The following is a 12650-nucleotide window of genomic DNA, read 5'->3' on the forward strand; positions in this document are numbered from 1 at the left end:
GCGAGCTCGAGTACGGCGAGGATGAGCCGAATGAGCAGGAGGAGGACGACGACGAGGAGGAGGAGGAGGACGAGGAGCCGGCGCCGGTTCCGGCAAAGAGACGCAAGAAGAAGGGGGCGGCCAGGACCGGCGAGCCATGCATCAAGTGGTCGTCCAAGGAGCAGGAATGTCTCGCCAAAGCGTGGAAAGTCATCTGCCTCGACCCGATCACCGACACGAACCAGAGCATCGAGACGTATTGGGAGCGCATCAAGGCCGAGTTCGATGAGCGCAAACTCGTCGACCCCGACTTCAAAGGCGTCTTCATGTAGCGCGGGTCGAAGGCAATGGAGAACCGTTGGGGGCTCATCTAGTCGGCGTGCAACAAATGGCATGGGATCGTCGAGGAGATCGCGGCTCGCCCGGAGAGCGGCGCCAGCGTTGAGGATCAGGTATGGCACGCCGGCCTCCCACTTCTTCTCGCCGTGAGCCCGCACCAACTGTTTGTTCCTCGTGGTAGCTGCTGCGCATGTTCGCCATGTATCGCCAGGACAGTAGCGACCAAGAATTCAAGTACCTCCACATCTTCAAACGGATCGAGAAGTGCAAGAAGTGAGCGGATGTCCGACGCACCCTTGCCAAGGCCAAGGAGACCTACAAGCCGGACGAGCCGACGCTGAACGTGGGCGAGGGGCGCCCCGAAGGCAACAAAGGGGCCAAGAAGGGGAAACACGCTGACTCGGCTACCGCGCGCGTGCAGGAGTCCATCGAGCATTGTCTTGCCGACGCACATGCCCGGGCCGCATGACGTGAAGAGAAGACCGAGGCGCGGTGGTCGGCGTTGATGACGAGCAGTGCCGTCAAGCTCGACCTACTCCGGACGAACGTCGCCGCGAAGAAGAGGAACACTGACCTGGCTTTCCTTCTGGGCGGGGCGGACATGCTCCAGAGCAACGACGAGGCGGTCAATGCTTGGTACTTGGCTGAGCGCGTCCTCATCCTGAACCAGCTACCATTGACGGCGCCGCCAACTCCCACGCCCACCCCACGCCGCCACCAAGCCCGACCGATGATGCCTCCACGACGCCCAGCAACACAGAAGTCGCGCCGACGCCGCCCAGCACCGAAGCAGCTCCGACACCGCCAAGCCCGCACACGCCGACTCCGGAGGCCGACCCACCGTGTGAAGCGTTGCACGCGCGTCCTTTCTTTTTTGTACGCCGAACTTTTCATACGATCGCCGATCGCCGAACTAGGCCGATGTGATCGCCGGACTTGTGGCGTATTTTGTGAGCGGGAATGTCCATGTTTGAATTTGCCGCGGCTTGGGAGGCGTCGCCTGGGGACGTAGCTGGGAGCTAGGTCGCCCCAGAGGCCAATCTAGCGCCAGTTCATCCCCAGACCGCTCTTTTTCGATGCCCTGAGGGGCTGAACGGCTGCAGATACTCGTCTTCCTAAAAGCTCTAGCAATGCAAGACCTGTCCTAATGCAATAAATACCGGTGCTCTCAAACTCAATCAGCACAGGTACAGGGCAGGTGCTTCTCCCTTTGGGGCCTCTTTGATTCGTAGGATTTTAAAAATGTAGGAATAGGAAAAGTATAGGGTTGGAGTGGCATGCCCACTTGAATCCTATAGGATTAGCAATGAGTGTTTGATGTCACAGAAAAAACAAAGAAAATGTAAAAAGAGGTTGGAGTGGATGTTAGGTTTCCTATGAAATGTAGTACAAAATATTCCATAGGAAAAATTCCTATGGAATCTAATCCTATGAATCAAAGGACAAACATAGGAAAAAATGATTTCAATCCTCTAGAAATCCTATAAAATTCCTTTGAATCAAAGAAGCCCTTAATGGTTGTTGCTATACTGCACGGACGACTTGGTTAGCGTCCCAGCCTTGTGGCCCCTAGGCGCTGCATGTGGCACAATGCCATCGTTTTTTTATTTTTGGTTTTGTTCCCACGGAAATACAGCTCTTTCCAGCATAGTTCGTGCAAAATCATTTACTACTATGTAGTAGTATCTTTTTTCGAATAATATAGATATTTACTTTTTATTTGGCCGGACTTTTTTTTTTGCTTTGATGAGTTGGCCGGGCTAAATTTTAGAACAACATTTTTCCCCCGGTCATCTTGCAATGGGACATAATAAAAATTGATATAGTCCAGAAGCGCATGAAAGAATACAGAGTATCATAGTTTCTCACAAAAACTTTGCAGGTGCATAGTATGCTGTCATGTGCATGGCATAAATTTTATCAGGAATTTTTGGAACTTGGAAGATATGTTTTCCATTTTTTCTTCTACTAAACTAACGAGTGCAAGCTAGCCCAGGAGCACAAAATCCACTCTCTTATTACACAACTGCTACCTTGGTACCCGCAAAAAAAGAAAAAAAAAACTGCTACCTTTTTTTAGACGATGGGGTGATCAAATTTTGGGCTCTTCGCCACGCAATGTGCGCAACACAGCTTTATACAGACATTGCCCAAGATATTGGAGTCGGAAACAGATCACCAAATATCAACACAGTGATATTCTTTTGCGAGTCATTGCTGTCGTTCTCAGTTCTAGTTGCGTTTAGAGTTGTAGGATATTATCTTTTTCCTGCATCCAGACGAGATTATGGACCGCCGTACAGGTAGACCCATTGCTACCTGCCATGGCGTCACGGAGTGCTATTTTATTTGTTTTAGTTATTACGGTCTGAGTATCAAGAGAGGGAACCATATCTTCTACTTGTGCATATATGTATATATTTTTTCCCTGATAAGTGATTCGTAAGTTGACAATGTGTTGCTTGGATTGTTTAATGATGCGTACGTATATGCGTATTACGTTACATGTGTTTTATTCAAATTGTTGTTGTGAGGTCAAAGCATCAAAAGTCAGCAACTAATAATGATACGCACATTGCAATCCGTCACCGATTCAGTGTGTCGTCGGATAGAAGTGCATGCACTCTCAGGCAACGTACGCCATCACATGCGTGTGCATGTTTGGTCAACTGTTTATTACTGTACATCATTCTAGTATTTGTGATTATGCTCTCTTCTATAGTCCAAAGAACATGGGTGCAAATTAGATTTTTCTCCTTCTGAATTGCACGAACCTTTTGAAAGATTAAGCTTTGAAACTTCGATGCATTACAACTGATTTGTTTTAGATCGTGTTTTTTTATACTTCAGGACTACAAATGGTGCGTCACAACGGAACAACATATTATATTGCTCTAACATGTCTCGGTCGCGGTTGAGGTGCCCTATGATACACTCTTGCCTTCGCCTCAATCAGTTGGTCGACCATTTTGTGGGGACCAACAACATCACCTAATTTTGAATTTGAACTTTTGAAACACGTATGTACATGAACACCGATGATTGCAGCCCCGGGCGTTTGTCCTTAGGGGCAGTTGCATAAAAGTCTTCCCGGTTGCCATCGTAAGGTCAGGCCGACTCCGGTAAAAGAGTGACAACAATGATGCGTCGATGACTCGTATTGTGGTTTACTGACCTTGATGTAATTTTTATTATGTTGGGTGCTTTGTATTTTTGTTGAACTTTTATGATAGACCTGGATTCTCTTTGTAAAAGAAAATAATCCCCACACAAAAAGGAGAAATAATGTTGACTGGATACATCTCTATGGGAGTAACAAAAGGGTATGTTTAACATCAACGCCCATCATAATAATTTCCTTTGGTTTAATCTTTTCATATGCTTTCTTGTTGTGTAGTATGTTCTATTTATTTTTATAGGGAATGTTTAGAGTTATGTGTTGGCTAACATAGGAATTAGATATATGTCTATCTCTAAGTTACAATGATGTTATTTGGACACTGGATGAGCTTGATATAATTTATAACCTGATGGTCTTTCTAAAATGACGCCAACTTTTGCACAGTTACAATTTTTTTTAGGTAAACGAATTTTTTTTAGAACATCATTATTTTTGAAGGGACAAGATATTTCCAGTAGGGCCTCCAGCCCGGCATAGTAGGCATGGGCTCACTCACAGGCGGTTTCGGCCTGCCCTGGCCCGGCCTTAAGGTTTGGAGGTTAGGCCCGACCCACACTTCCCACCACTCGGCCACTCCTGCCCCAGACCTCGCCGCCGGCGTCCATGTCGTCGTTCTCCCACCGTCTCCCTGCCCACACCCAAACCCGGACCCGGCGGAGGTGGCTCCGGAGCCGAGACGGAGCGAGGAAAGTGGTCTCTCCACTCATCCACTTAGCTCTTGCGGTCTCGCCTTTCCCCTCCCCTCCCCCGCGAGCCCGAGGACCGGCTGAAAATTGGAAATGCGCTCGTCTCGGCCGGTCGGACCGTCGGAGCGCGTGACCGGTAATGCCTCCGTCCCTATTCCCTCTTCGATGTTCCTCCCGTGAGATTACCTGGTTATCTAGGCGTGATTGGTGTATTTGTATCGGTAATTCTGAATTATTGCTGCGGTGTCAGAAGATGATTGAGTTCAGGCTTGCACACCTTCACGTGTTTAATTCGTCAGCTCGCGTATAAATCTCGTGGACGCAATTGTGGCGTTGTTTGTAATGCCACAGGTTGTCGCTCAATGCCGCACAGTTGCTGAAATGAGACACCAAGTGGTATTTGTTGGTCGCTGAAAGGTGCTGTTCGATTCGAGTATGCATTGTTTGGACCGAGCTATGTGATCTGCTTATATGGATTGTTCATGCCCCCGTCCAAGGAAACCGCTTATTACTGGATCAATATGACACTCCGGGGTAAGTTCAGGTTGGTTCTTTGTGGTCTTAGTGAGCTCAAGCAGTTTAGTTTGACCTCTTCATGGATGGACTCAGGGATCTGTTTAGTTTGTGTCCCAGACATGAGTGTTGCTGTGTTCTGGTTTACATCCACACTCACTAACAGAAAAGGAAAAGCACCGAGTGATCCGATCACCAGTGGCGGAGTTCTGTCCAGTTAACAGAGAGGACCAGTCTTAATGGGATTGCAAAGATGTACAGAAGAGAGATACATGTAGTAATCTCACTCTAATTTACTTTGACCCTGCACTAAGCTCCACGACAGCTGATCGCACTTACACTCACAATTGCTTATATGAACATCATAAACTCAGTTAAAAAAACATCATAAAACATAATATTAATTTTATTAATATATTTAGAGATGTGATGTATGAGAACCCCAATGATACTTCATTTCATATAAAATTGCTGGACTACTGGATTGTTAAGTGGTGTTATGTGGGCTGTCAAAACTCAAAAGCTTTGGTGGACTATATAAAAATGGTGTACCCAGTGCTGAAAGCTCCCACACAAAGTCGGGTCTGGGGAAGGAAATTTCTAGACAACCTTACTCTTGTATAATAATTCTGCAAGGAGGCTGTTTCAAACCCAGGATCTCCAGGCCACAAGTGGAGAGACTCTGCGCCAGGCCCGCCCTCCTTTGGTGGACTATATAGTTTCTGAAAATGGTGCTACCTTGTTCTAGAGCCCTCCTGCATCCATCCCTCAGCCTGGTCCTTGGAACCTATTAATCCAGAAAAGGAATCTGTTTAGAACTGGTAATGAAATGCCATTGTCCTAGAAATAACATGCTAATTTTTTTCCATATTAAATAGGGATGGTGTTTTGAAGATAAAGGGATAGCGTTCTTTTGTTGCCACTGTTTTTGAATTTCTATGTGGCTCATTCTTGTATATATATCAAGAGAGGAGAACACCCTAACCTTCTTTGTATTGTTCTACCATATCACTTCTTTCTTGAAATGGAAGTATTGCAAAGTACTCCAGTTAGTAAGAATAAATTGCTCATCGTTAAAAGGATGAAAATATTATTATTATTTCGTACATATAGAGTTCATAAGGGCAACCTGGTGCATGTAGCTCCCGCTTGCGCAGGGTCCAGGGAAGGGTCCGACCACTTTGGGTCTATAGTACGCAGCCTTTCCCTACATTTCTGTAAGAGGCTGTTTCCAGGACTTGAACCCATGACCTCATGGTCACAAGGCAGCAGCTTTACCACTGCGCCAAGGCTCCCCTTCACATATAGAGTTCATACCCTGATTAAATATGTGGAAATCACTATATTATGATTTTTTTTTTGCATATTTGTCTGATCCAAAATTCCCCCTTTCTGAATATATGTGTTGACGTTCACACTTCAGCAATCTCCATAAACTGTTCCCCAGATCAACTTAGTAACCCCATGGTTGCTTTAGATTAGATGTTATTGTGCTAACTATATGTCTGAGTCTAGTACTTCTCAACCGCATTGTCAAGAATTCTGTTTTTGATGCAGCCAGAGACCCCCACCCTCCCCTGGTTCCTATGTGACATTGTGCCTACCTCCAGGTTTGGACCTACGTTGGGGCCAGGGCCACTCCAGTTTTTTCCTTCAATAGTTATATATATATATATAGGAATTGCCTATATATATTTATGCACATATATTTCTGTGATTCGAAAACTCTATCAAGTTAACCTACTTTCACATTGTTTTTGCCCTCTATTGCTTTTATTCTCAATTAAATTTTAGCTTTACATTCTTTTTGGCCCCTGATTTTTCATTGAAACTCCGTCACTGCCTATATCATATCTATCTTTTAAGTAAAGCATGAACTTTCATCGGTGCCTACCTTCTGCCACCAACACCACTCTCCTTTTGGCAGTTGAAGAATAATGCAGCAACCGGTGGTCCAAGATTGTAAAATGCTGAGAAGTCTCTGATGTTAAAATTTTGCCGCCATCCTGGTGCATAAACTGTCTGCCGTGCTTCCTGTTTGAATAGCACAAAAACAAGCCGATGAATACCGGCTGGTGGCCGTGGAGCTTCATAGGGAACTATTTCATTGCCTGAAACATTTGTATGTTCTATATTAGACTTGCTTTGCACAGTTCAATTTTTTTTAAGGTGAAGAATAAATTTGACCATTTCACAATATGGACTGCCACTGTTCTAACTATTTTGGGCGGCAAGCTCCTCATCAGTTTGATGTAGATATTTCCTGTAGTTCAGTGTCATTACTGCCGAGCCTGTTCCTTCTCTACTCACTGTAAATTCAGTAAATATAGGCAATGCCGCCTGTGATGCCTTATTTGTTGACCTTTTTCTCAAACTATATATACCTTAAGCTATATGTGTGGTTGGTCTCTACAGGCCAATATCATGTACTGCATATCCACCATTGCATCCATACACAAACATAGAAATATTGAAGTTGAAGATAGACTATCAACAGGCGGAACGGTTTCATTAGCGAGCATATAGAAAAAGGAGTTAGATCATTTGATTGCCTACCACTAAATGCGATTATAAAATTAGTAAACTCATGAGCTTGTGGCATGTTATGGAATTTCTGTTTACTCTGCTAAAAGCATTTCAAATTCTGTTTAAAATTTGAAAATCTGCTTGCAGCCTTGATTGAATAGCAGAGAAGCGTGCCTATTTGCTAGCCTAAGCCTAACAGATTGGCTAAGCCAGGTTAATGAATATCATTTTTTTGTGCGTGGAACAATTGTGGAAAGATTGATACCAAAATAATCTGAGTAGTTTGCCGATTGTGCTATATGATAAATTGTTCAGCAGTCTGCATGTCATGTATGATTGGTCGACTATTGGAGATTATGTAAGGCGTTACCCACCAAAACGTGCATCTGTTGCCTCTGGGATGTCTGTCACCAACCTGTACAAAATAACCAATACGATATCACCATTAGATCTGATCAGCAACAGGACTGCTCATACATGATATAATCAGCTACATAAACCTATGCCTAAATCATGTCAAATTAAGAAAAAAAACATGTATGATTAAATGGAAAGTTTGTTAAGGAGTTTTAAGTTGAAGAAACATGGATCCGATTAATTTATTAGTTATATGGTATTTTTAGATTGGTGATACTTTCTTAATAGCAAGCAGCTAATAAAAAAATGACCAATTAGCCAGACAAAAACCTTGGTGTCACAAGTAGGCAGCATGTTGGGTCAGAGGAACCTATGGAAATGCCAGTGTTTGGTACAAAATCAGTTAGTCGTAAGTGTATCCAGCAGGAAATGTGGCTGTTAGAGTAATAGCGACTTGTATTACTAGAAGGCCAAAGGCCTGTATATATAGAGGTACAGGTGAGGGAAATATGCTTGGAACCCCTTATACAATAGGGTACACTGTGTACACAGCACTTATATGTAACCTAACAGTGACCACTGTTCTGTATTATTTTATAATTAGCAGGTTCCTTCAATTTTTCTGCGTCTGTGGTTTGCTTCTGGATATTCCTAGCACAAACTTTTGGCATTCATAAAATAAACTTGAACAGAATGAGTTTTCAGTTTAACACAAATAAATGTCGTCTGAGCAATACTGTACATGTTAACTTTAAGCATTAGCTGCTTAGCTCTACCGCTTGTTTCTGTTGAATAGTCTCTGTCAGCCTTTTTTTGCTTCTATTTCCCCTAACAGTACTATTGAGATTGCATCCATGCTTGTCCTGATGCTTTTCATGTTGATTGATGTCATATTTAATGCCTTCTTCAATTAATGTATTTAATGCCTTATTAAGTGCCATCTTTTCACTACTTTGTGTTTTGAAGTAATTAATAGTCAAATTTGCAGAGTACCTAGTCCATGAGAAGTTGGTAAAACATCTTCTTGGAGACTGTAGAAACTATTAAGATTTATGCTGCAATATTTGCTTATTTAATTTCCGGCTACCCAACAGTATCTACAGGAAAACCCATGAATGTTGGTAAAATGGCAATCTAAACAAAGAGACTCAGCTTAAGGGAATAATGGTGCTAGAAAAGAATTAGGTTACCACAATACTGTACTTTCTTACCCAATAGCATACAGAACAAGAGTTCTTCAGCTGTTGATGGATGGAAAAGAAACACCCCCCTCCTTTTTTGAGAGGGCTGCATTCCAATCCTGCAGGTTATCTAGGTAAGGGGTTCTTGAACTATAAACATAAAAACAATGTTGCAAGAAGCACTCGTAGGTTTCTTAAGAAATTTGTCATCATTGAGGTTAAGGAAGAAACTATGCAGTACTGTGTAAAAAATATAACATGCTCACCAATGCAAATATTCCCTGTATTCCGGTTTGCTTGGACTTGGCGCGTCAGGATCCACCATAACCTTATAAGATGGGATGTTTCTATCTTAGCATTGAGATAAATACAAAAGAGGCAGTTGCATACCTTATAGAGGAGCCAGGACACAATTCTACAGAACAAAAGGAAGAATGCTATAGTGGGAAGCAGGGTGGTCAGGTATCTTCTTTTATACACTTTTATATAGCTAGCGGGGTCAGGCTGGATATGAGATATTCCAGGGACATTCTGGTTAATTTTCTGGGTAGTTTTGTTTATTCAGTTACGTAGAGGATGTTCATAGCAGCATGCATGTATGCCAAACTTTAACATGAAGAGCTTCAAACTCGAACTTTAAGCAAAACAGACTGATTATCCTGTCCAATATTCTTGTATAGCACTGTACAAACAAGATACTAACATAGGCTGCAGACATATATTCTAAAGTAGCATGTACGATACTTAATCATTCCCAATGGTTATTGTGTGATGTTCTTGTTCTCACTATAATATTCTTTGTGACCTATATCTCTCGTATTTCATTATAAAAAATCACCCATGGAACATATATCTGTGGAAGTTAGGTATACTTCTTTTAGAAACATCATTCAGACCAAGGGTTTCTAAATGTAGGTTGCTTTGAGTAAGGAGCTTGTATAGATCAGCGTATGCGTCACTAACTATGATTACTTTATCTGATTATTCTAGACACCACCCCTCACACGAGAGTCATCTTCTTTTTAAAGTTTCGTTTGGATCAAAGGTCATTTTTCATATTATCTAACACAATGCCCAATAAACCTGCAAACTACACATATCATTTTTCTACAAGATATTGTGTTACTTACAAGTATGTAGAGCTACATATATTGTGTCACTTACAAGTGTGTAGAGCTTCGTCCGGTCACGACCTTCAATCTGCACCTGTGGTGCATTGAGCACGGCAGATGATCGTACCCCAGTGCCATTTGTAATCTCCTTCTCACCATAATTAATTATCATGGCAGCTGACTTTATGAAAGGATCCAACACATCACCAATTACCTGGCTCAGTGCCAAAGGGTCCCTGCCGCGCGACATAACTCGGTATTATTATTGAACGGAAGGCTATGCCAGAGGATTTTACTGACACTTTGGTCGACTAGGCAGTGGGAAATGCTCAATATGGTGGAAGGGCTGGCTGAAAATTTTCTGTGTGGAAGAACAGAGTAGTTCGTCGTAAATTTATAGGAGTGAGGCATCCAACTTTATGTTCACAACATTCCATTGTGCACTATGAGCAAATGGAATCTAACTTTTCATAAAATATTATTATTTTCCTTATAGTTCTTTGTTGCATGGAAATGTTGAGCACCTATCAATCTCCAGATGGCCTAGTTGTAGCTGTGGCTGGCCATAATCTTAGTGAATGGCCTATATGGTAAGTTGTTCCTGCATATATTCCCCAAAGATCTGGAGGTCTGTTTAAAGCTCCAAGAATTAGCCTCCCCTGCATGACGCCTTGCCTGGACTAGGACAAAGGTTTGCAACGAGTCATTTCATGTTCAACGATACTTCTTTGAGTGGTGAGCACTCAGCTTTAGAAAGAATATTTTGATCAACATCAGAATGCAAGAGTATGAAACCCGGGGAGGTAGAAACAGGTCATAAGCAATTTTTCATTGTTCTTGACAGCAATGGTAGTATCTAGTACTTTTGCCCTTCACCCTTGAGTGGAAAAGTATTCGCAGGTCCTATCTTACAGAGTTGTCACCTACTGAGGCTTCACATGGACCATAAAAACAGCCAGAGAGGTTCACAAGAAAATGCTGAAGACCTTAAATCATGGTAATGAATTAACAGGATGCGGCTGTTCTTGTTTACTTGAGAATAGCAGGATGTCTTATTGTGATTACTTTAGCAAACTCAGACATTTTGGGACTATGACATCGTATAACCAGATTAGGCAAGCTTAATCTTTCTATACTTGGATATCATGAGGTAGCCGGTTTGACTATGTGAGGATTTCTAATTCTTCTAATGTGCAAAATGGAATATATATTCGTCTTTTTTCCATTTTGATATCATCTACCCATGTACTCATGTTTGGTTACCTCTTTCATTGTGCACACTGTACAAAATACAGCTGCACATGACCAGCCGGAAGAAACAGGTATGGATGAGCATCTCCTGGTTCAAGTTGCAGAATCAATGTCTTCGATATTGTCAGAATCAAGCCATATTCCAGATTCCCCATAGCATTTGAAATCTGGCACGAGCAGAAATTTCACCCTTGATGATACAAATGGGCAAATGGGCATTTGGAGATAGGTGCTATCACCTGGAGCTCGCATTCAAACTGATATTGTACCTGCAAGAGTACAACATCCAGCTGTCTCGGCTCTCCACACAAACATCCATATCAGGCAATCAGCAGCGTGATGAAGAATCCATGCAGATTTTGTATTTTCAGTTGGGAATAAAAGGTGAGGACAACTGTACTCTTTAATTCTGCATAAACTTCGGAATAAGTGCTCCGTACTGTGCCAAAGCTTTTCCTTCACCTTTTCTAGTCAGCATGTGTGCAAGATAACATTAGGCCTATTGGTATACAAGAGCTTTGCAGAAGACAAGTTATATCTCCAAAATTCCTACAATCCCTTCATACAAAACGGGCCTTAAAGAAAGCATGAGGTAAAATGGTACCATCAGTTTTTCCAGAAAACATAACTGTATGTAGTACCAAGAGCTTGAGGAAAAAAGATTGAGGGAAACCAACTAAGAATAGGATCCTCAACCTAGTATCTGTGTTATTTAAGTGGTATAAATCAGTGTTTCCGAAGAAATTTGTCGACCAAGGAGGGGGGCCACGGATACCTTTGGCATCAAGGGACCTCTGCCCATGGTACGAACCAGTTGTTGACATTTGGATAACTAGTTTGCATGTGTACTGATACAAAATTTCTTGGGGACATGCTAATGTACGGTGAGATCACAACCAACTTTTTTTAATGGAATATGCTCAACATATCACAATCTTGTTGGAATAAAGTTACAGTGTTGCAGATCAGATGGGCATCTCCACCAGGACCTTGCTAGCAGAAAGGCAGAAGATCAACTTTAAAATTGCTGAAAGTTCTCGCATGACAATCACAAGGGAAAGGCACCAAGGAATTTCCCCGCACCGCAAACTACCTACACCTGACTTCCATGGATGAGCTCTCGCCGTGCATGCCAACCCTCTCCGCCGCGGCTCTGCCTATGGTTCCTTACTGTTAGAGGACCAGCTGTAAACAGCGCTAAAGTTCATCTAATCCAGGTCAGAGCTGAATCTATTCTAGTGGAGTGCAGTCTTATCATTTGGCAATCCTGCATCTACAAATTGGCAGATGCTTGCAGCATATATACTCGTTCTGCAATTATTTGTCATGATGAGCTACAGTACCAGCATTGACAGGATGCAGTGGCAAAATAGACCAGGAACAAGAAAACAGAGCAAATCAGTGCCGTAGTTGCCAACGGGGTGGCGGCTTGCTGATGGGTGGGCCCAGAGTCTGGGTCCGTGTGGATTGCACTCTGTTATGTAGAACGAGAATGACAAGTGGACCCAATAGTGGCTGAACGAGA

The 12650-nt window shown here is 42.8% G+C and overlaps 1 protein-coding gene across 2 annotated transcripts; it reads right to left on the minus strand.

The window, feature by feature from the left end:
* Positions 1-5088: 5088 nt before the first annotated feature.
* Positions 5089-10219, minus strand: LOC123104381 (protein FLOWERING LOCUS T). 2 transcript variants are annotated; one of them, XM_044526217.1, is made up of 6 exons: positions 9927-10129; positions 9029-9090; positions 8793-8881; positions 7599-7639; positions 6593-6732; positions 5089-5485 (listed from the first exon to the last, which is right to left on the minus strand). In XM_044526217.1, the coding sequence occupies exons 1-6, from the start codon at positions 10031-10033 to the stop codon at positions 5433-5435; spliced, it is 492 nt and encodes a 163-aa protein (XP_044382152.1). In that variant the 5' UTR covers positions 10034-10129; the 3' UTR covers positions 5089-5432. The 2 variants fall into 2 exon arrangements, with proteins under 2 accessions (XP_044382152.1, XP_044382151.1); XM_044526216.1 differs by lacking the exon at positions 8793-8881 and having other exon boundaries at positions 6593-6809; positions 9927-10219.
* Between the last annotated feature and the right edge of the window lie 2431 nt (positions 10220-12650).

The sequence above is a fragment of the Triticum aestivum genome, chromosome 5A (assembly GCF_018294505.1).
Source record: "Triticum aestivum cultivar Chinese Spring chromosome 5A, IWGSC CS RefSeq v2.1, whole genome shotgun sequence".
Lineage (NCBI taxonomy): Eukaryota > Viridiplantae > Streptophyta > Magnoliopsida > Poales > Poaceae > Triticum > Triticum aestivum.

What these genes read in the sequence shown, in the direction of transcription:
- LOC123104381 (XM_044526216.1), bottom strand. Translation starts at nt 10,124, where the DNA reads ATGTCGCGCGGCAGGGACCCTTTGGCACTGAGCCAGGTAATTGGTGAT. An exon ending in TACAGGGAATATTTGCATTG is followed by an intron (nt 7,640 to 9,028) that starts GTGAGCATGTTA and finishes TATTTTGTACAG; the next exon opens with GTTGGTGACAGACATCCCAG. An exon ending in GGCAACAGATGCACGTTTTG is followed by an intron (nt 6,810 to 7,598) that starts GTGGGTAACGCC and finishes CAAATGTTTCAG; the next exon opens with GCAATGAAATAGTTCCCTAT.